Consider the following 21,196-nt stretch of genomic DNA (forward strand, 5'->3'; position numbering starts at 1 on the left):
AATGACAATATACCACAGCTAATATGGCGAAACGAACCCACAGATGAGAAGAGAATTGTGGGAAATATGATGTCATTAGCTTATTGCAATGCATTGTTGGATTCTTTGGTAAGGACCCCAGGTGCTTCAGGTGCTTTTTCTTAGGCACATTAATTCGTAAGAACAGGATGGAAGAAAGACCTTTTACAGTGGCTGTTTTCTTTGGGGTTATTTTGATTGCTTTACCTTATCTTGGTAATTTTGTTGTGCTTCCGGTGTGGGATAATCTGAACATAGGATTATGCTTATTGGCTTTAATTGTGTGTAATTTTGTCTACCTAACGGAATACCTCGGGTTATTTCCTCTCAGTTACAGGTAATGTAATTTAAGCTTAAGTCAGATAATAAGTAGCATAATTTCTAGAAATCAAATATTAAGTTATCTCTTTAGGTGTTAATAGCGGTCAAGTGAATAAAGGTCGATCAAATCTTCAACCCGTCCCCCATCCCCTGTCCACCCACCACCCCCCACCATCTTCCCCGCAACCCTCTGGACATCTGGGCTTTTAAAGATTGGTTTGTTAAAATTTCAAGCAGCTGTGGTCCAAAGTTGTGTTCAAATGCCCAAACAAAGTGCAGGATTTGATGATCAACTTTTTAGAAAAAGGCAAGATTAGCACCCGTGACTTTCTCGAAGAATTTTTCTTCTTCAAAATTATGGGCCTGTCAATTATTGACAGGCCCATAACTTAAAAAAAATCTCCCTAGGGTTGTGGACCTCTTGAACTTCACCCTTGTCCCTCTTCTGATGAGTAAATTGAAAAAAAAGACAGATTCTTAGGAGCTTCCAGGACTAATGAAATCTTCTATTTCTTTAAGCAAATTTTCCTCAGATGGAGAAATAAATGCACAATTTGGATGGTCCATCTGCTATGGTGCACCTCTAGTGGTGTATGCAGTATTGTGGTATTTGTCTGGAATGCCTCAGTCAATCTTTCAACTTGTATCTCTGGCAACTTACTTGGGTCATTTCATAAAAAGAATCATGGAAGCCCTTTTCCTCCACAAGTATTCCAAAAAAATGCTTCTTCTTCCAGTTATAGAGGTATGATAGTTGTTGTGACATTTTGATCTGGATGCTGGTTTGTTCAAATGTGTTACTCGCTATTTTCAGCAAGGATGTTATGAAAACTTCATAAATGTTCCTAATCAGCAGCCCACAAACTTTCTGTTTGAAGTTCACACTTTGAAACTTGATTGTTCTGTTTTAATATAATTCTGATTTTCCGTGCTTTATGAACACATTACTGCAGTTGGGTATGGCTTTTGCTTGTCAGTGACTAGAAAGAGAATAAACATCAAATTTTGAAAATTAATGTACGTGCTCTATTCTTGGCATTTCAAATCATTTAAAGTGACATGTAATCTCTTGTTTTGCCAGATTTCCATGTTTTACTGTCTTGGTGCAGTCATCCAGCACTACTGGTGTAATATTTACACACATGGACTTTTTGCTGATAAATTGTCATCTAACTACATGGCAATAATGGTCGGCATACTAGTGTATGTCATTGGTGAATCCTTAAATTTCTATCATCACTCTATTTTGGCTAATCTGCGACCTGCTGGTACATCGACTGGTTATGCTATTCCACATGCAGGATTGTTTCATTATGTTGTGTGTCCTCATTATCTTGGGTTGGTGTCATATTTATTATCTTCATGTACCTAGACATGATATTGCACGTGATAGGAAAACTCTCTTGGAAAGGTGACCTGAATATTAGACCTAACAGACTTCACTTTTCAGTTGTCTTCAGTTGGTCATATTAAGGGTGGTAAGCAGTCCTTATGACAATTTAAGCGTGGTAAGCAACCTAATGTCAGCAGGAATCAGGAGTAAGTTCACTGACTCGTAAAGCTCTGCAATTTCTTCCCCATGATAGTTGTTGGGGAGTGTAATGGTACAGCAATACTACACTCTATCTTCCAATTTTAATTTGATGAAATCTTGCCCAGGATCATACCATTTTTTGTCCAACACCACACTTTCCAAACATAATCATAATTGACACTGCAAAATCTCAAATTTAGCCACACATTTGTCATTACAACTAAAGGAAGAAGTAATACTATCAAGGTCAAAATGATTTGAGAAAATTGAACTACCTGTCCAGTTAGTTATTGTCTATTTTAACACTCGTGTCACTTGTTTGTTCCTTTAGAGAGTTGATTGCTTGGTATGGCATGGCTCTAGCTGGTCAGCATCTGGGCATGTACCTAGCTTGGCTAGTTATGGTCTGTTACTTGTGTGGAAGGAGTCATCAAACACATCTTTGGTATCAAAAGAAAATTGAAAACTTTCCCAAGGACAGGAGAAACATATTTCCTGGAATCTTCTAACAATGGGATTGTCATGTGTTTATTACACTTTTTATGTAGAGACAGACAGACAGACATCTATATTTATACAGGATAGCCCCTTCAGTGTAGTAAACACTGGTATCAACGGGGGTCCTGTTACCCACCCATCCCATCCCAGGGGAGGACATCCATCACACAGTAATCTCGTGCGTGGGAAATTAACGTCTCCTGCCCCTAACCCTGCAGGAGACGGGACCTCCATTTATTCGTCCCTATCCGAGAAGACTAGAATATCTAACCATTTCTAGATGTTAAAGAAAGGAAGCATATTCTTCTCAGTTAATTTTAAGACCCTGAGTGTTGGTCCGGCCGGTATTGAACTCTCGACCTCCCGCACAGCAGTCCGGCGCTCTCCCAATTGAGCTAACCAGGCGGCGGTTAACGGTTACTGACGTCAATTGGGGAAAGTACATTTTTTCTGGGGAATTTTGGTATTTTTTCCCAAAAAGTGTTGGCCCTTCCTTGCATTTTAATAAGAAAAAAAAGTCCTGATCCCTACCTTTAGGTGACTGACAAAAGTGTGACCCTTCCTTCACTACCACATAGTATGTTCCATGCCATAGAAACCCCCAAAACATTTCACTAGTGAATACAAAATATTTGAAAATAAAATATCTCGATATTGAATGTGTCAGCTGAAACAAGAAAATGAACAATCAGTATGGGATATTTATGTTTTCTGGCTGAAGTTTGAATATGGAAATATAAACTTTCAGTATTATAAAAGTTTTCAAAAGAAAATATGGAAGTGTAAATAAACGAGCTTCCTTCTCAACTATATGGCATTAAAATCCGACTCTCAAATAATTCACCATGTTTTCAATATTCTCAGAAATGAGAGATTAACTCTTTGGCAAATTTCTATCGGTCTGAATTTTTTACTGTGGAGTTGACTTTTACACGTGTTTTACTTATACATGTCTGTTAAAGGCAGCCAGGCCCTATTGGTACTCACTCTCACCAATAACCCTCCCCTCTGAGGCCCTAGCCCTTATCCCCGAGGAAAAAACATACCTTCCCTTAGGATCAGCAGCAGCTTAAACTTTGTTTGGAATGGAATCACAGCAAATGCATTTTTTTAAGTATTAGTTTAGAAAACCTGTAGGAACTGTAAGGATACAGTAGCTGTGTAGACTTTATTCTGTAGTGTTATTAGACAGCATTTATAATTCACGTGGAAACAGGAGTCCTTACATTAAGCATAATGAAGACATATTGGTGGCTGTTCAATTAAAGGGCTCATCCTCAGTGTAAAAACCTGTGAAGCTCACCAGTGACGTAAAACAAAGACAACAAAACATTATAGACAATAGCGTACAGCAAAACAATACCTCATGAAACAAAGAAAACCTCATCAGGTTTTTACACTGAGGTTGACCAAATTAAAGTCAGCTAGGTTGATATTAAATGTGATCATACATATGGGCATAGGTTATTTAAGTTGCTGTAATTAAAATAATTTCTAGGTTTTTTTTAAAATTATATAAAATTAGACAATTAAGTTTCTGATAATCTGTAGGGAGAAAATGGAAATAAAATGTTTGCTTCAAGGCACTTGTGGTGTTTCACAATACTTTATTCCTATGACAACAGAATGTTTCCAGACCCCTCTGCTGTACAATGGTAAGGGATGGCTGGAGAACTATTATGTTCTAAGTAATCAAAGATTAAAAAATTGAGAAGCTTGGACTTCATTATTCAAAAGATGGTCATGCTGAAAAAACCATACAGAACAATGAACCCTAAGAAACAAAGTGGTAAATATTTATTTAAATAAATATTGATGGTTATAAATTCCCCAAAACAAGTTCAAGTTGCAAAAAGCTTTCAAAATAGTCAAGATGGCCAACAGTGAAAAAATTATAAAATATATGCTCTGCTCCATGAGATTAACTGCTTGTTGCAATTCCCATTAATGACCATAAGCAACTTGTTCTGTTCTCGGTAGGGGAGAGATGCACTTATAATATTGGCTAATTTGTCATTGACCAGTTTGATACTAAAGCTGCATTGGTGCCAATTGCTTTGGGAAACATTTACCGACATGAAAAATACTCGGTTTCCTTGTTAAAAATCACTTTGTCAGAGGCATTACGGCACATTTTGCGGGTTGAAAAGTATCTCAAACTCATGTGATTGTTAAAGACCATTTTTATTAATGGTAGTTTTTCCAGGTTTTTATTTTCTCAATGCCCTCAAAAGTATAACAATAGAATAAAGTTTAAGTTCTTGTGCATAAATGAGGTTTGAGCCCTTCTCAGAGTTATTTTAACCCTCACCACTAACATGTCACTGAGTCAGGCCCAAAACATATTTATACCCATGAATATAACTCCATTGTTTTATTTTACTGCTTTCCTACACAAAAATTGTTGGAGCAATGAATAAAAAGCAGCAAGTTGATTAAAGCAACTTAGTCTGAAATCAAAGCACGTCACAGACAGCCATTGCTTTTATTTTCAGTAATTGAACCCTCAAGTATTCTAGCATTAATATTAAAATAATATAATAATAATCACCTTAATGTTTTAAATTTGTACAGTCAGGTGGTAACTATGGCCATCATAAGAATATGAACCAAATCTCATGCCAGTCAGTCACAAAAAAAACAGTTAACAGTACACCTTTGTTAAAAGTAAAAAAGGAAATGCTCCATTTACGACCATTCAAATAATGAATGTCAATAGCTTTATCAAACAAGTGTCACAGACAACTTGCATAAATTTTGATTTTACCTGAATGATAGTTCACTAGCCATGCCGGCAAGAACTCTCGGCTTTTGAATTTTACTTCTTTGAAGCCCTAGTTGCAAAGAAATGGCCTTTGCTTTTTTATAATTGAGAGGATACTCATTCCCTTGCAACATCTATTATAACAAACACTTAAAAAAGCTATAAATTCTATACAAAAATTCATATATAATTAATAATATTTACAGCAGTTGTGTGAGCTGTACATTACAGTATATTTAATAAGCAGTCCTTTTAATAATTCGATCCAACAACAAAAAAAATAGATGTAAAGTTAAAATCCTCTGGGTGCCTGTAGAAGTCTAGGGACGATGGAACCTAAAAAACAATTTCAAAATTAACTGGTTAAACAAGTCATGCTCCCTAGTTGACTATTGGTCCTCTGAATGCAAGCAATACACTTTGAACAACATGTTAACTTACAGCTGTGATCAAAGTGACTGGGTAATGTTATGATCAAAGAAGGTAATCAACCCAACAGAGTTTCAATAGAGTTACTAATTCTGCCTAGGTCAGAATCATACCCAGGTCTGACCAATGCATCAGCCATACTGTCTGATTTTTTCAAGGACTCTCTGAAGAGCTCAGTAAGAACTGTGATTGGTTATTTTTCTTCTTTTTGCTTGCTTAACTGAAACTGTAGCTGTGGATAACTTGATACAAGACACAGCATCACTTCAGTCAAAAGTTAAACATGGCCTGTTGCTCACAAAATGTTTATGATTCATTCACAGTCGAATATGCTCTAAACAAGGTACATGGTTTTTTATTATTTTCTCTCATTAATATCGTTATTGTGATCACTATCACTAAATCAATGGCTTACCAGTAATGAAACAAGACTTACCTAGTGTACTGTCTACTATCTTCATGCACCTCCATTTCTTTACTCTTAAACTCATTGAGCTCTTTGCGAATTGCAGCCTACAAATAAAAGAAGCAAGAAAATATCTTCACTCTGCTATGCATGTCATCTAACTTATGTCCCTGGTTATTTCTTAGAAGCTACATCAATGTCAGAAATTTAAAAAAATTCCTTACTGGCTCTTTGACACCTAAGTAGCCAAAAAAGGTTGCCAGCAGTAAATCTAAAGGAGGAGGATGGTTAACAAAAGCCTTTTGTTACTAAGCCAGATTACTTTTTGAGTTATTATGGGGAAACCTTTACCTATCCCTGTCTATTGAGTTATTTTGGGAAGCCTTTTACCTATCCCTGTCCTCCCATCATATTATTTTGGTATCATTTTCTTCCCAAAATAAGTTAATAAAATGAGGTAACAAAGTTGTGGTTTGTTGTGAAAAAAGCATCAACTTACCTTGTCTTCAGGGGTCAATCTTGTCCAGGGCTTGTCAGCTCTATAAATAACAAAAACAAAACAGAACACTGAAGTTCATCAATATGCCTTAACATCAAATCACATTACCAACTTACATACATTTGTAGTTTTCTTCCCTTTTAAAGCAATCATTGAGCTAAGTTCTTTTAACTTAATCAGTCAATGAATTAAATTTCCTTGCAATTAAGATGGCATCAACTGCAGAGTAAAGGAAAACGTATTCGTACGCATATTTTTTTCTTAGTTTCTTGAGCATGTCTGCTTACAGGAGCAACCATTTACTGTTTTTAACTGTTACCCAGTACACAAAGAAATCAATACTTGACAAGGAATGTCAAAATTATTAAGAGATATGTTTTTACCTTCTATCGTAGTCATGGACATCAACACATTCAACATAATCGTTAAATTTAAGAATCTTCTTTGCTCTTAACTCTTGCACTGTAGGCCTTCTACTTAGCTGCAATACACACATAAACCAAGTTTAAATTAACTCTGTACCTGCAAGAAAATTTATGTTAGCTATTTTAGAACTATTTTGGCCCTACAATTATTTGTGTTCACCTCAACCTTCTGATGTGGAGATTTACTTTGAAATTTAGCTTCAAATGAAGAACTAATATAAAAAACCTTATGGGTTTTCATTAGTTAACACATTTCATTGCATAAAATAAGCTTTTGCAGAGACTATTTGTGAGGCACCCATGACCAGACTTGTGTCACTGACCAAAATAAAATAACTGTACAAGTTAGAGTTCTCAACCTTTCAATGTCTCATAAACCCACAAGTCACAAGCTTGATTTAATTTACCAGAAGTCAAAAGAAAACAATTTTTTTCCTCTGGTACTTCTTTTTTTAAGTAATTTTTATCAAACAAATCATAACATGTTCCTTTGCAAGGTTAGGCCTACTTGCTGCACTTTCTAAAATCTTCTTTAGAATCAAATTAACCAAACCTTTCTGGTTAAAACTCTTTTCTTTTCCTCTTTTTCTTCTTTAGCCTCTTCCTCTGAGGATGCTGTGATGTTGGGTGAAAATATGATTAAGAGTTCTAGATTGACCAGCCATATAGAAAGCTGATAAATTTGGAAATATGTTGCAAGTTTTTGCTGTTAACAATTATTAACAGCATAATATATGAAGATACCTAATTACTATGATAATCATAATAGGACTTTTACATCACTTTCATTTAAAGTGCGCCTAAACCCCAAAATTTTTTTTTCACATAATGAAATAAACGTATGTTTTGTAGTATTTCTGAGCAAAATTTTTTTTATTTGCTCAACTCTTCAATTTTCTGTGCCTAGTCAAAATACAGAAAATCGGCTGCCATCATGTCCCACAACCGAGTTTAAAGAGGAATGGCTCTAGTGGGTAATGTGACGTCAAATCGAGAACACGAAAGTCTGAATTTCACACATTTTCACATGTTTGGGAAGGTTGTAGTCGAAATTTTCCGAAAATACACCGACCAAGAGTGTTGTAGAAGGATTAACAACATGCGAAATTTGCAAGAGGGTATCGCGCTTCATACATTCCTCATACAACACGCCTAGTCAGCATATTTCAGACAATATCGACAACAACCTTCCCAAACAAGTGAAAATGTGTGAAATGCAGACTTTCATGTTCTCAATTTGACGTCACATTACCCGCTAGAGCCATTCCTCTTTAAGCTCAGTCGTGGGGCAAGATGGCGGCCGATTTCCCGTATTTTGACTGGGCACAGAAAATTAAAGATTTGAGCAAATTAAAAATTTTTTGCACAGAAATACTCCGAAAAATTTTGGGGTTTAGGTGCACTTTAAGGAAAAGATTATGTCTTAAACTTAATATGCCAAATATGACTGGTTTGAAACAAAGCAAAACATTTTAAATTGAGGAATTCTTATTTTGGTATATGTATTGCACAAACTATGAGGTTGAAGGAATCTCAATACAGTTGAGTTACTTGAGATTTCAGGTTGGACCAATTTGGTAACACTACCTTCCTGGATAGGTCTTGGTTGAATATGATTGTTATATGATCACTTAATTAGAATGAGGAAGAGAAAGTGCACTGTTTTAGCCTTCTTTATATTGAAAATGGAGATAAAATAAATTTCTGCCATGCAGGTCATTTTCCTCACTCCTTTCATTTTGCATTCTTTGAAAAAACCATTGCAACTAATAAAATGTAGTATTCCACTACCTATAGACAATGTTACTCACATTTTAATATATTCCTTTCCCTAAGTTCTTGTGCAGTAGGTCGTGTGCTAAGCCGTCTGCAAGGATAGAAGAAAAAGAGTAAAATTACAGAGGGTAAGTAGATGCTAATCAACAAAAATGAGGAACAAAATAAATCCATTTGTAGGTTTAGTCTTGAAAAATCTCAAATAACAGTCATATCGGCGCAAAAAAACCTACAGTGGAGGTTACAAAGGTGGTATACATGCTTGATTTTTTGAGAACTCAGAAAAAGTTCACAAAACTTTGGAACATTCTGCTCATACATGCTTTTCAAAACATACTTGTCAGCTTTGATTACTACATAAAGGAGTCCTGTTTCAAACATTTAAAACACAAACTCATACTAAGTCTGTTGCTTCAATTCCTAAACATGTAGACAACTGATACATCTACATTTTTACACAAGAAAAATATTTCCAGTTAAATTATGGATGACTTTCCAAGAAAAGTCATGCACTTGTATAAAACACAGTACAAATACAGCTGAGTAATATCTGTGTGACAGAGAGGTATACTGCAAACTTACAAAAATTTAAGACATCTTGAAAGAAAAAAGTAGAGAGCTACTTCTAGATTCCACAACAAGTCACAAAACATGCTACTGTTATCATTTGCACCATTATGAAGGAGGATGAATGTCTGTTCTACAAAACATTCTAAATAATACACTGTTCCTAGCACAATGTGTGACATAATGGATTTTGCTACATGTTGCATCACCCCACAATGTCACAGAAATATATCGATCATAATTGTCTCCCTCCAAAGATGTTCCTTCCTGAACTCTTCAACAGTCACTTTCAAGGTAGACCTTGTATTTTATTTTTGTTCTCATAATATCACATTGGGCTGGTTTTTAAGTAGATAGAACACCTGTCATTATTTATCACTTATAATTAACAATTAAATACTGAAATACAGAAGGAAGGTGTTTATTAATCATTTCTACAGAGCTCGCATGCACCCTGTGCCTGACTCTTATTACAGTAATCTAAACATAAACAGAAAAATACACTGTCTCTCTCTTCAAAATTCTTTAAATCATATTAAGGGCAATTTCATTGGAGGAAGAAAGGTTATTTTCTTTAAGTCTCTTCAGTGCTTGTCTGATTTATTCTGCAGGTGGCAAGGTGTATAGACCAATCAAATGCTGTGTCACTTAACACCTGTTCAAAATAATTACCCTTAATCGAGTATGTAAAGGAATCTGTTCTCAAGTTACAAGAGAAATTTGGACCAACAGTTTAATGAACACAACATCGTAAGTTTAACTTTTTAAAGACCACCTGACAAATTGTGAATTAAACACATGTCAGACATTTCACTATCAGTATGTTAATTGATAGTACTTAATAACAAGAGCAACTTTTGATTAACTAAATTACAAGCTACAAAATTAAGCACAGAACACTAATGATAATTGTTACTAAAAGTAGAGGATTTTGTTCCATGATAACATGAAAGAGACCATTGGACTCACCTTATAAGTTTAGTTCCAACTTCATTTTTCCTCTCTAGTTTTTCTTCTTCTGTTTTTGCTGGGAGAAAATTTGGTATAATGATGAATCATCATTAAAATGACATAAAGTGACCCATGAAACAACAAGATAGCAAGGGCTCCTTAAATATAGAAATAACCATAAGAGTGTTTGCAAGACCCTCTAGCAACAACAACAACAAAAAAATCATATTAGACCACTATTGCTTTAATTGGAATATAATTAAGAATTCTGTGGCCAGCTAGGGAAGAAAGCCAGTTGTAATGACAGGCAAATACCACTTATCAGTAAACGGAATTTCCTTCTTTCTTGTTTAAAATCAACAAAAATAGAAAAGAGATAGTTGGTGTCTTCAGCTTTTAGACGATGAGTTTCAAGATATCATCATGAACAATGGTGAAATTGCATCAAGAGCATATGCATGTACAGTGTATTACAAGATCTGTACCCTAGGCCAAGACACAACCAACAAGTTCAATGCCATGTGACCAATTCAGGAATTATGTGCTCCTCTTGTAATTTTTCATACCAATTAAAACCCTTTTTTTTGTTTTGAAAAATTTTTCATGATCAAATTGTGATGTATAGAATTAAAAACCCACCACAGGTTTTTCAAAATTGAAAAACAAAAATATGACTGTGAATATTGATACTCAATCATGCAATTATTACAGAAATATATAACAGAATTGGTTAAGCCACTGCAGAATAGAGAGTTTACTTTTTTCACCTTAAAAAAGATAAATTAACAGCAACCTTTCCTAAATCAAAAGGTTGCAAATTATGGATCACAGTTAAATTCCTGAGCACTTTGAGATAAACTCATTGTTAAAGTGCCTATAAAGTAAAAAATTTTTTTGCCCTGTTTGTTTGCTTATGTCTTGATGAACACAGCTACGCGATTTTGACCGACCAAAAGAACTTTCTTGTATTATTTTTTGAACCTCAAAGTTTGGATTTTGCAATCTGAAATGGGTCCATTTTGAGCACGGTCAAATCTCATCTTACAAAGGAAGTGACGTAGTTGGTGGTTCTGAAGACCACAAACAAAAGCTTAAACAAAGCACCAGAACCACCAACTACGTCATCAGAGCCAAACTCGTTCCCAGTTTCCGGAGACACTGATAACGTCCAATTTAGGGACTTTGAGCCACCAAAAAGCCAATTTAAATTTCTTTTCTTGATATTTCTTTTGTCATTCCTTAATAAGGATATAATAAGCTACAAAATTATGCAAAAAAATTTTTACTTCATAGGCACTTTAACATACCTCACCTCACAGATTACATTATAACTAAGTCTTAAATGTTGGAGCAAGTGACTCCCTGTAGCATGGCAAGGAACTACTGTAAAAGCTTGTGGATAAGCCACACTTTTTTCCAAAAATCGTTGCTAGAAAGTGGGGGTGTGGCTCATCTGCCGGAACATTTGAAAAAGGTGTTGTGAATGTCCATTTTCCTGGCTGATCTAATGCCTTGTTTACTAAGCTTTGAATGTTCTGCCCATGTTCTTGTTGTAAGGCAAAAATCTAAGGAAAAATTGTGTTGAATGAAGAAATTCCTGTCGATAAATACCAGAAAAAGACCAACCATATGTCAAAGTTGGTAGAAATGATGTTCATTATTTCTAAGTGCTAAAATTGTGGGTAACACTTTGAAGTATTTTCCATTGCAATGTTAATGATGAGTTTACTTACAATAAACAGTGGTTGAAGAAGACATCTCAATACCCAACTTTGGATTTCTTTTGATTTCTATCGAAAACTTTTTTTCCAAAATTTGAGCTGCTAAATTCAGGGTGTGGCTAACCTGTGGGCTTTTACAGTAATTCACAACCAACAACAATCTACACTAGAACCATTTACTGCAGCTTTAACAAATGTTGTGTTTACGACTATGACAGAAAGTTGGAAAGCCACTGTATCAGATTCAAACTCCATTTTCTAGCTCTTTCAGTAAGTACACCATGATAAATGGGATCACAGAATTAAGTACAATAAATATGACAATTATAATATTGCTCACACATTATATCAACAAAAAGAAATTCTCCAAAAGACTGTCATTAATCAACAGGAGCCATGTTTCGATCACTGTTTTAAAATGATTATACCATCAGCAATACAAATTCTTGTGATAAACTTAGAGGATATTTACAACCAGCTTACTTAAATCCAGCATTCCAGACTGAGTTTGTCCAACTAAAGTGACAATTTGCCGAATAAATAGCATTTTGCATTCTGTAGGATTCCTCATTAAAAGAGTTCAAGTGTTGACTATCATGTCAAAATTATGGCTTATTTCTGACAGACAAGAAAAGCAGTCCGATCTATTTTTTTCTTCTTGTTTTCACACCAGGTGTAACAAAGAATGGCTTTCATGTAATTGGAAGGCTGGCTAATGGCTATTGATCAGTGATAAGACAGGTGTTTTGAGAATAATTAAGTCTCAAAGTAAGACAAAACGCATGTAGAATCTAAAACATTAATTCAAATCTGCAACACAACTTCAACATGACTACTTCCAGTTCAACATTTCTGATCACACCTGCAATTTGTCTCAAAATCTTCCTACCTGTGGTTTATAGAGATCAAATTTAAACTTATTTAAAATATAAGTTATGTTATTCATTCATTAAACAAATAATGAAGCAAAGTTAAACATGCTGTGCTCTGAATACCAATAGCTAGTCATTTCCTATGAGGATTTGAAAAATGTATGCCACAAATAAAAGCCACATTACCAAAGCTTAGTTGATGTTCCTTGCAGGAAAAAATGAAATAATAACATAAATTAACTTTGGCCTATGAGTAAAGCTGTTACAAAAAATGTTACCAACCCCTGCAGGGCTTATTGAGTCACCGAAGATTAAAAAAGATTAAACAAAAGGAACTCATTTCTATCTCTAAAATACCCTATAAATTATGTTCTGTGATGCTTTTATTCCTAGTTTCATTCTCAGGTAGAACATAGTGAATCTTTCAAGGAATTTCAGCTTCTCATTACTGCTTGTTTAAATTCTAAACCTGGGCTTGTACAGCTTATACATTGAAGATATAAGTAAAAAGTTATATCCAAAACTGTAAAGCAATTATTTATTGTTATCTTCTAAACTACATATGGTTGTCACAAACTTAGACATATATTATGCAATGTGCAGTTTGATTGGATATCATGCAATGATATCATGCATGCAAATCTCTCCCCTCTTTAGGGAAAAGGAAAAAAAAGGGACAACCACTGTTATACACAGTTGATATTTGACAGTCCCAGCCACAATACTAGTGAAATGTCAGTAGGCCATTAGTGTATTTCTGATTCTCTTGGCCTTCTTTCAGTTTCCCACCAATGTTTTATTGATCTCAAAGTATTAAATAAAACTAAAATGCTACCTGTATTTTCACTAATTAAATTCATTTTGAACTAACCATAGTAATTTGAAACATTTGCATACTGCAGCTGTAAGTCACATCATGATATTTAGATTTCAAGTTTTACATTAAAACATGTGGAAGGTTCTCATTCTTCTTGTCTTATGATACTCCATCTAAAATTCCTTACAAGTCATTTAGTGAAGAAACAACACTTAACTTTGTGGCAGCAATACACAGAGGATAAAACCAAATCCAGATCATGTAATATATAGACGTACAATTTTCATAAATCAGACTGATTTATAGATTTATTAATATTATTGACCTCATACCCTTGATTCACACTTTTGATTCGAATAAACTAAATTTCTTAACATTGGGTATTATTGCTAACGTTTTGCTCTTTGTAAAAGATTACACAATTCTTTGATTAATTTACTAATAAAGCTTTCTAGTAAAGAACAGAAATATTCACAAACTTCCACAGAATATTTCTTGGACACATGACAAACCCTCACAGTATCATGGCTATGAATTGTATCAGTCATCCAGTTGAGAATATGATAAAAAGAAAATAATTCAGATACTGGAAAGTGATATGGCTGAAACATCGATCGTTCGTCTATAATTTTCCAGTATTTGAATGAGTTTCTTTTTACCTCACAGTATTATCTTTGGTATGCCACAAAAAATAAATAATTAATTTTCCACTTACTTGGAAGAATGTTTCTGGCTTCAAGTTCACCTTGACTTGGTCGTGTTTTTAGTTTTTGAGCCAAACTATCCTTCCTTTTAAGCTTAGAGGCTAAGCCTAATAAAGAGAAAGCATTTCACCCTTCTGAGCTACCTACTAAATACGAATTTTCAATTTAATAGGCCTAAGTACCACTTTACTGAGATGAGGATAATTAATGAAACAATGATTGTACACAAATGCAAATAAAATAATTCCTTACCTAATAACAGACCTGTGATACTATTACTAATTTGGATGGAATAAACATTTTATCATACAAAAGGTGTTTGTTTGTGAAAAAGCACTACCATTTTGTGGGATCAGATTGTTAGTGGCCATGCTAAGAAAAATTGCAATCCTGTAAACAATTGCACTTCGGCAATATAATTATTTGGGTCACAAATTTACAATTCCTACACAGTTTGTGTGCCAATCTATCCAACAAGATGGACCTCATACTCACCGACTGAACTTAAGCTTTGAAATCAGAGGTGCAACTTATTGACAAGTGTTTAGAACAAACTGTGCTACACAAATTCTACATGAGGCTAAACACAATTAAATTCAATACCTGTCACAATTCCTTGATTTTCCTCTTCTTCCTCTGAGTCAGAAAAGCTTCCATCACTTTCTAAACTTCCATGTTGCGAACTTTCATCATGTGAACATTCTTCTTCATCACTGGTTTCTCTCCCAACACTTTGAACAACCAGAAATCTACACAAAATAAGTTAAATATTTATAAGTATATGATTTAGACATACGATAACAACACAGAATCTTTTTTAAGCCTGGTGATTAAAGTGAAATGAGTTTTAGCTTTTTTGTTGTAAAATAACAGGTCTAAGGCTAGGACCTGCAATTCACTAAAATGGCTCGGAAGCTTTTCCACTGATCAGATAGTCAAAGGTTCAGCACTGTACCAGTTAAATTCACAAGATTCTTGTATCACTTGGAGAAGATGATTATCCTTCAATCCTTGTAAATTTTTGTTTTGTTATCTTGTTTGTTTGTTTTTATTTCAATCAATCAAAGGCAGCAGGAATAAAAAATCTTTGACCATTAAGATGGCTAATAATGTGTGACTTTGCTAATACCAGGGTGAGAATGAATGCTGGGATTGGCCACGCCCGTGCCAGGTCATGCAAGGAACATGTTGTTTCACCCAGCCCCAATCTCCGTTGCTGTTTTAAGAGGTGCAGAACCAAAAAAGCTTTGCTCATTCTTTTCAATTTGTCTGTTTGCAAACTGTTTTTCTTTCCATGATAAGTGGAGGTGATCATGAACCTGTGTGGGAATGTGAAAATGTTTGTAGACATCCTAGAAGGTACAAAGTTTTAATGCTACCCTTTTATTTTGTGCAATAGCTTATAATAGGTTGTTACACCTTCTGTTAAATTTCGTTTCACGTGGCCTGAATCGTTTTTGTTGTAGAGTCTCAAAAAGTGTCCCAAATGTTAAAAAAGTATAGGTTTACAACATTCTTTCTCTCTGTGATGGGCCAAGGAGAAAATGCTGCAATAACCAAAGTTATCCTCTGCGTAAATTTGAAGCAAATCTTTTATTTACATTTCACATCAGAACACTTTGCCATTATTACATTGTCAGCTTCAATCACAGCTGTGATATACAGTACAGCCTGTTTTTTTTTTCTCTTCTTTGCCCTATTTTCAATGGAAATCAAGTTATAGCATTCCTCTTATGGTTCTCAAAAATAAACAATTATGATACATAATGCTGCCCCTTGAGCAACCAGGTACAGGCTCCGCCAACCCCAGCATTCATTTTGACGCAGCATTGGCAAAGTATTTCAAGACTCGCAAATACTGTCCATGACCTTGTGGCCCTAATTATTCAAAAGGGATTTAAAGTCTCCAGGGGCTTCAAAGTGTGCTGACTTTGTTTGACTACCCTAGTCTAGAATATATATACCTTGGTTGTTGGCCACTTGAACTACAATGTCTATTATTTTGAGTTCGAAGGACTGTCTGTTCAATCGTTGAACTGTCCCCAGTGTTTCGACGAGCTGTTACAATCCAAGAGAGGTAATTAATCAATCAATCTGCAAACTGTCGACCTCACTGTGATACTGTCCTCAGTTATGCAAGTTATAGCAAATGAGTATACAGGAAGCACAGTTATTTCTTCAGTACAGACAAGGTTAGTTTTACACACAAATGGGCTGGTGTTCAGAGACAATGTAAACAGTGCATTTTGCTTCTCTGTTTTTTTTTTTTTGGACCATGCCACCCATCAACCTATCCCACCCCTTTAATTTCAACTCATTAGTCAAATGTTAACTAAAGCATGTTAACACGTTTAAAGTAAAAAAAAAAACTAACCAACAAACAAGCAATTGTAGAGCAATTAAAGCATGTTCCAAAAGAATGCAACATTCTACAATCTCAAGCACTGGGGAAGATGAACATTATGGGTTAATCATGTTTATTGAATTATAAGAGCATTCTACAAAAGGCTGAACTGTTTGTAATCAACTTGTATGATGTGAGTTAGAACTATGTACATTATCTCCTTATAAACATGATTAAACTTGTTCTATAGCAGCATTCAGTAGTTATGATAACTGTATCTCACCTAATTCTTGAGCTAGTTGGTCCATCATACTCAATGTATCCAACTGTTGAACCTGAAAATCATTCTTGATTTGATTCCCAGTGGGTAGATTGTCTCGCTGTGTTAGTGGAGTTCTCAAAGCACTCCTTGGCTGACCTGATCTTATGGATTTCTCATCACTTTTATTGGGCAGCCTGTTTTCTGATGAAGGACCATTACACTGGACTTCACTTGAATCATTCTCATTTTCTTTCTCTGAAAATGATGTTGAATTGATAAATTGCTGATTATGAAGACATAGTATATAACTTAAGAAGACATAGTATACAGCCTAAGAAAACTAACTGAGGGCAGTCTAATTGGGTTAACTATGATCAGTTCTTAGAATAGACTAATGAAAGAGCTCAACTGTTTCCTAATCACAACTGCAGGTTTAATGATAAGATATAACTCATGTCTTGACCGCCTTTCATACATACTGTATTTTCCTGCTTATTTTCGCTAATTTGTATTTCTAGCTCGTAACTAGTTTTTGTTTGTGTGTTTGTTGTATGTGTTACTTAAGAAGTCTTAAGTACCTGACATTGTTAGTCAAATTTGGGACTTTGACAAACTGACTGCTTAATAGCGGGGTCATGGCTCAGTACTGTACTCTGATTTCACCAATTTAGCCCTCAAACTGTTTTTTTGTTTACTTCATCTTTACATGCTCACTTTGGGGGCTGGTTGGCTGCATGTGATGCTTTAATGTGACAGCGTGATGGTGTTAGTGAGCTTCTATGCGCTAGCTGATGCTTGGCTGTGTAGCCACGTGATGTGGTTCCAGTCAATACCCACTAATTGACCCTTGCTCACCATAGAGTCTCCTGTAGCTCAGTGGTTAGAGCATCCGACTAGATCACGGAGGGTCGTGGGTTCAAATCCCATCTAGAAACTAGATTTTGCTCTTATATTAAAAATTGTTTATTTCATCTTTAACTGTTTTTTTCTAAGTAAAATTATCTTTTGATTTTTTATTAAAGCGAAAGCTATCATTATCCATCCACAACTCATTAATATATAAGTTTTCATTCCCACAATATATCCCTGGATGTTTCTTATAAAAACCAGGTAGTCATGACAGTAAATGAAGTTCACCTTCAGTTGTGACAGGAAGGATTCCTTTCTTTATCAACTCATCTCTGTTAGTGCGTACAGATAGTTTTCTCTCAAGATCTGATAAGACAATCAATAAATATCACACAAGTAAATGAAACAGTGTATGGCAATAACTTGGATGGTATGAATAATCTACTTTACACAATTTAACTGTTATTCAAAACAGTTAAAGTTAATGGTGAGATATTTAATTCTTCTCTGCCTTTCCACATATCAAAATTTATCTAAATTCCTTGTTGTTATCAGTTTTATGCATATTGTTAAACCAGACAAGACACCAAGATGATAACACCACATTATCATCAGTCTGGAATGATTTGTTGTTAAAGAAAAGCTATACCTTCAGGCTGCTTTTATGTAAAGAGAGTGATGGGATGATGCCATATCTTACCTTTTATTAGTATTTAAAGTCACCAGTAAACAGGTAATAAGTTTGAAAACACATTAATAGAATGATTTGTTATACTGGATATATGTTGTATAGTAATATAACATTGGTAAAGCAACACTGCAGTCAAGTGATCCTAGGAATTTTGAAAAATCAATGTGTTTGTGAAAAAGTGTCAAGGCAAATAAAGGAAGTACAATTTTTCTGCTTCCAAATATCAAGGAATACATTCAAGATCACATAAAGATTGTAGCTGTTATCCAATTTATCACCTTCCTACAGCAAAAGACAATATCATAAAATTGCTATGAATAATAATTGAAGCAACATATGCACATTGAACTATTTGACAAGATGATTTCTCTGGCAACACACAATTTGCAGTTACAATTAATACATCAAGTCTTTTTCTGATGTAATCATTCCGACAAAACTCATACTGAAATCAGAAACACTATCTTAACAGTTCTTGAACTTATCTTATGTTTTTAAATCGGGAGGAAGAAATTAGATTGTTATACATACATACATACATAAACTTTAATTCCTTTCGGATTTATGAATAGCACTAGATGTGCTAGTATCTCTGAACATATAACTACAAAACAAATGACAATAAGTTTAAAATCAAAAGACTTTTATAAAACCTCATATAAAAATGCTAATAATTATATACTAATCCACACTAGATATATAACTCCTAATAGCACGTTTAAAAGCGGCTAGAGTGTCTGACATTCTTAATTCATCTGATAAGCTATTACACACAGAGGCAGCAAGATACCTGGAAGAGTTAAGTCCAAAAGTTGTGGTCTTCACTGCTGGTATCTGTAATTTCCTTTTACCCCTTAAATCATATGCACTTTGACTGTGCTCTTTGAGAAGTGATGAAATATACCCAGGAGCCATGTTGTGAAGGCCTTTGTAAACCATAGTTAATATGTCCTGGACTCTTTTATCTTTTAGTGATACCATATCAAGCCTGTTCAGTAAAGCTGAATACGAACTTGATCTGTCTCAGAGGACTAGGCAAAGCACTCGCTTATTAACTATCTCTATCTTATTAGAATTCCGTGCTCCACAATAACGCCATACAGCACTACAAAAAAGTTACAATGTTTTTATTCACTTGGGGACCACAAAACAGAATTTAAGATAAAAACATTTATTAAATTTAAAATCTCTACAGAATAAAAAGCCAGTGAACTAAACAACATAAAAGAGGAGAGGAAATTTTTTTTTTTAACATTATTAACTTGATGAGCTCACAAAACATTTAGCACCATAAACCTGATAGATGACCTTTTTCAGGGAAGTGAAAGGTAATTACAATCTTTGGCAGTTTGATATGCATTATACAAAATAATTGATCACAAATTGAGCCATATCAATTCAACCTTCCGATGATAACAGTATTAGTAAAAATATTTTGGCATCAACATTGTTTGCGGAAAAGTTCAAATAAATTGAATATGTCGACGAATATCAAAACAAGAAGGCAGTCGATGTTACTAGAAATTTACCTCATCCATTAGCAGGAAACTATTAGCTTTAAATGAACGTTCTTTTTTTCTCACGGCCATAAGGAATGTGTTTAGTGAGTTGAAAGATACTTGTAACATTTGATTTGGAAAAATTTTCACCCAAAGTCAAACAATTATCAAGCACAACCAGAACATAACGTATTGCTGTGCATGTCGAATAAAAATTTGAGCGAGAAGAAATTGAAGTCATATCCTAAATAAAACAAACGAGGTACGGCACAGTTAACACTTTCGATTCCTCAGATATCTTGAAACTAAAGTTATATTTGTAATTAACCCTTTCGTTTTAATCGGATCGACGGACGATTACATTTGTTCGCGAAAATGTTTAGAGAATAAATTCTTGAGAGAGCAGAAAGTTAGAAAAAAATCTAATGCATTAAGCGTGGCACTGTATGTCAAACACAAATATTTGCCAAGAACCTACCAGTACAGTTAAAAAACAGAAGAGATAAAACTCAACGACCCTGATAATCGAAGGTACAAAAAACGAGTAGTGAGGTTGTAATTCCTCTCAAGCTCAATCTTCACAATAGAAGTCAATCTGACGGAACTAAGGGGGAAACTAATGACAAGAGAAATTAATGCAATTGAGAGGAACGAACTGTTTAAGATTAACATAAGAGAATTGAGCACATAGCTAAAGTGTGTTCTCGGTTTTCCAGAGGCGAAACGTCAACCTACACCTTCAAAAAAACTGAACAGATAGTGGATGCAATCGGAAAAATCTAAAGATTGCTTACTTTGTGAAGTAGTGATGAACTTCTGACTTTTCTTTCTCCTTCGCCATTTCCACGGTCGAAGTAATCTTCCAATACTTGCTGCCAATTTGCTTCGCCGCACAGGAGGAGGTGTACTTGGGGTCGAGTTTGCACTTGCGACAGAACTATCCATTTCCGTGGAGTTTAAAAACTGTGGTCGTCTTGTAGGCACAGTGTTCCCGCCATTCATGACTATGGTCATCTCTCTACGACCTGGATCACTGTTTGAACGTTCTCGAGGACCATCCAAACTACCAGAAGGCGAAGTTCTGCCATCATCACTAACCTCCATATTTTACGTTGTCCTCCTCTCACTGATGGTATTAGTATCAGTTCCAACCCTACGCGGTGAAGTAAATTGTAACGCCTGACAGTATTTTCCACACCACCTCAGCTGATGCATGATGGGGCTGAGCTGCTCCCAGAGGCAGAAAATT

The 21,196-nt window shown here is 34.9% G+C and overlaps 2 protein-coding genes across 2 annotated transcripts; one reads left to right on the forward strand and one right to left on the reverse strand.

Moving 5' to 3' along the window:
* The first annotated feature begins 42 nt into the window (after window positions 1-42).
* LOC111326099 (3-oxo-5-alpha-steroid 4-dehydrogenase 1) lies at window positions 43-3,957 on the forward strand. The gene is made up of 4 exons (XM_022930028.2): window positions 43-355; window positions 859-1,084; window positions 1,421-1,677; window positions 2,205-3,957. The coding sequence occupies exons 1-4, from the start codon at window positions 168-170 to the stop codon at window positions 2,380-2,382; spliced, it is 849 nt and encodes a 282-aa protein (XP_022785763.1). The 5' UTR covers window positions 43-167; the 3' UTR covers window positions 2,383-3,957.
* An 845-nt stretch (window positions 3,958-4,802) lies between these two features.
* On the reverse strand, window positions 4,803-21,091 carry LOC111326098 (phosphatase and actin regulator 1). The gene is made up of 13 exons (XM_022930027.2): window positions 20,742-21,091; window positions 18,046-18,123; window positions 16,930-17,163; window positions 16,267-16,360; window positions 14,906-15,051; window positions 14,314-14,409; window positions 10,207-10,264; window positions 8,706-8,761; window positions 7,448-7,509; window positions 6,853-6,950; window positions 6,470-6,509; window positions 6,001-6,077; window positions 4,803-5,471 (listed from the first exon to the last, which is right to left on the reverse strand). Exons 1-13 carry the CDS (start codon window positions 21,049-21,051, stop codon window positions 5,456-5,458), a joined length of 1,365 nt encoding a protein of 454 aa, XP_022785762.1. The 5' UTR covers window positions 21,052-21,091; the 3' UTR covers window positions 4,803-5,455.
* Window positions 21,092-21,196: the final 105 nt, after the last annotated feature.

Source organism: Stylophora pistillata, chromosome 13 (genome assembly GCF_964205215.1).
Source record: "Stylophora pistillata chromosome 13, jaStyPist1.2, whole genome shotgun sequence".
Taxonomy (NCBI): Eukaryota; Metazoa; Cnidaria; class Anthozoa; order Scleractinia; family Pocilloporidae; genus Stylophora; species Stylophora pistillata.

What these genes read in the sequence shown, in the direction of transcription:
- LOC111326099 (XM_022930028.2), top strand. Translation starts at nt 168, where the DNA reads ATGGAAGAAAGACCTTTTACAGTGGCTGTTTTCTTTGGGGTTATTTTG. An exon ending in TTATTTCCTCTCAGTTACAG is followed by an intron (nt 356 to 858) that starts GTAATGTAATTT and finishes TATTTCTTTAAG; the next exon opens with CAAATTTTCCTCAGATGGAG. An exon ending in TTCTTCTTCCAGTTATAGAG is followed by an intron (nt 1,085 to 1,420) that starts GTATGATAGTTG and finishes TTGTTTTGCCAG; the next exon opens with ATTTCCATGTTTTACTGTCT.
- LOC111326098 (XM_022930027.2), bottom strand. Translation starts at nt 21,051, where the DNA reads ATGGAGGTTAGTGATGATGGCAGAACTTCGCCTTCTGGTAGTTTGGAT. An exon ending in AAATCAAGGAATTGTGACAG is followed by an intron (nt 14,410 to 14,905) that starts GTATTGAATTTA and finishes TCTCTTTATTAG; the next exon opens with GCTTAGCCTCTAAGCTTAAA. An exon ending in GTCCATGACTACGATAGAAG is followed by an intron (nt 6,510 to 6,852) that starts GTAAAAACATAT and finishes TGTTATTTATAG; the next exon opens with AGCTGACAAGCCCTGGACAA.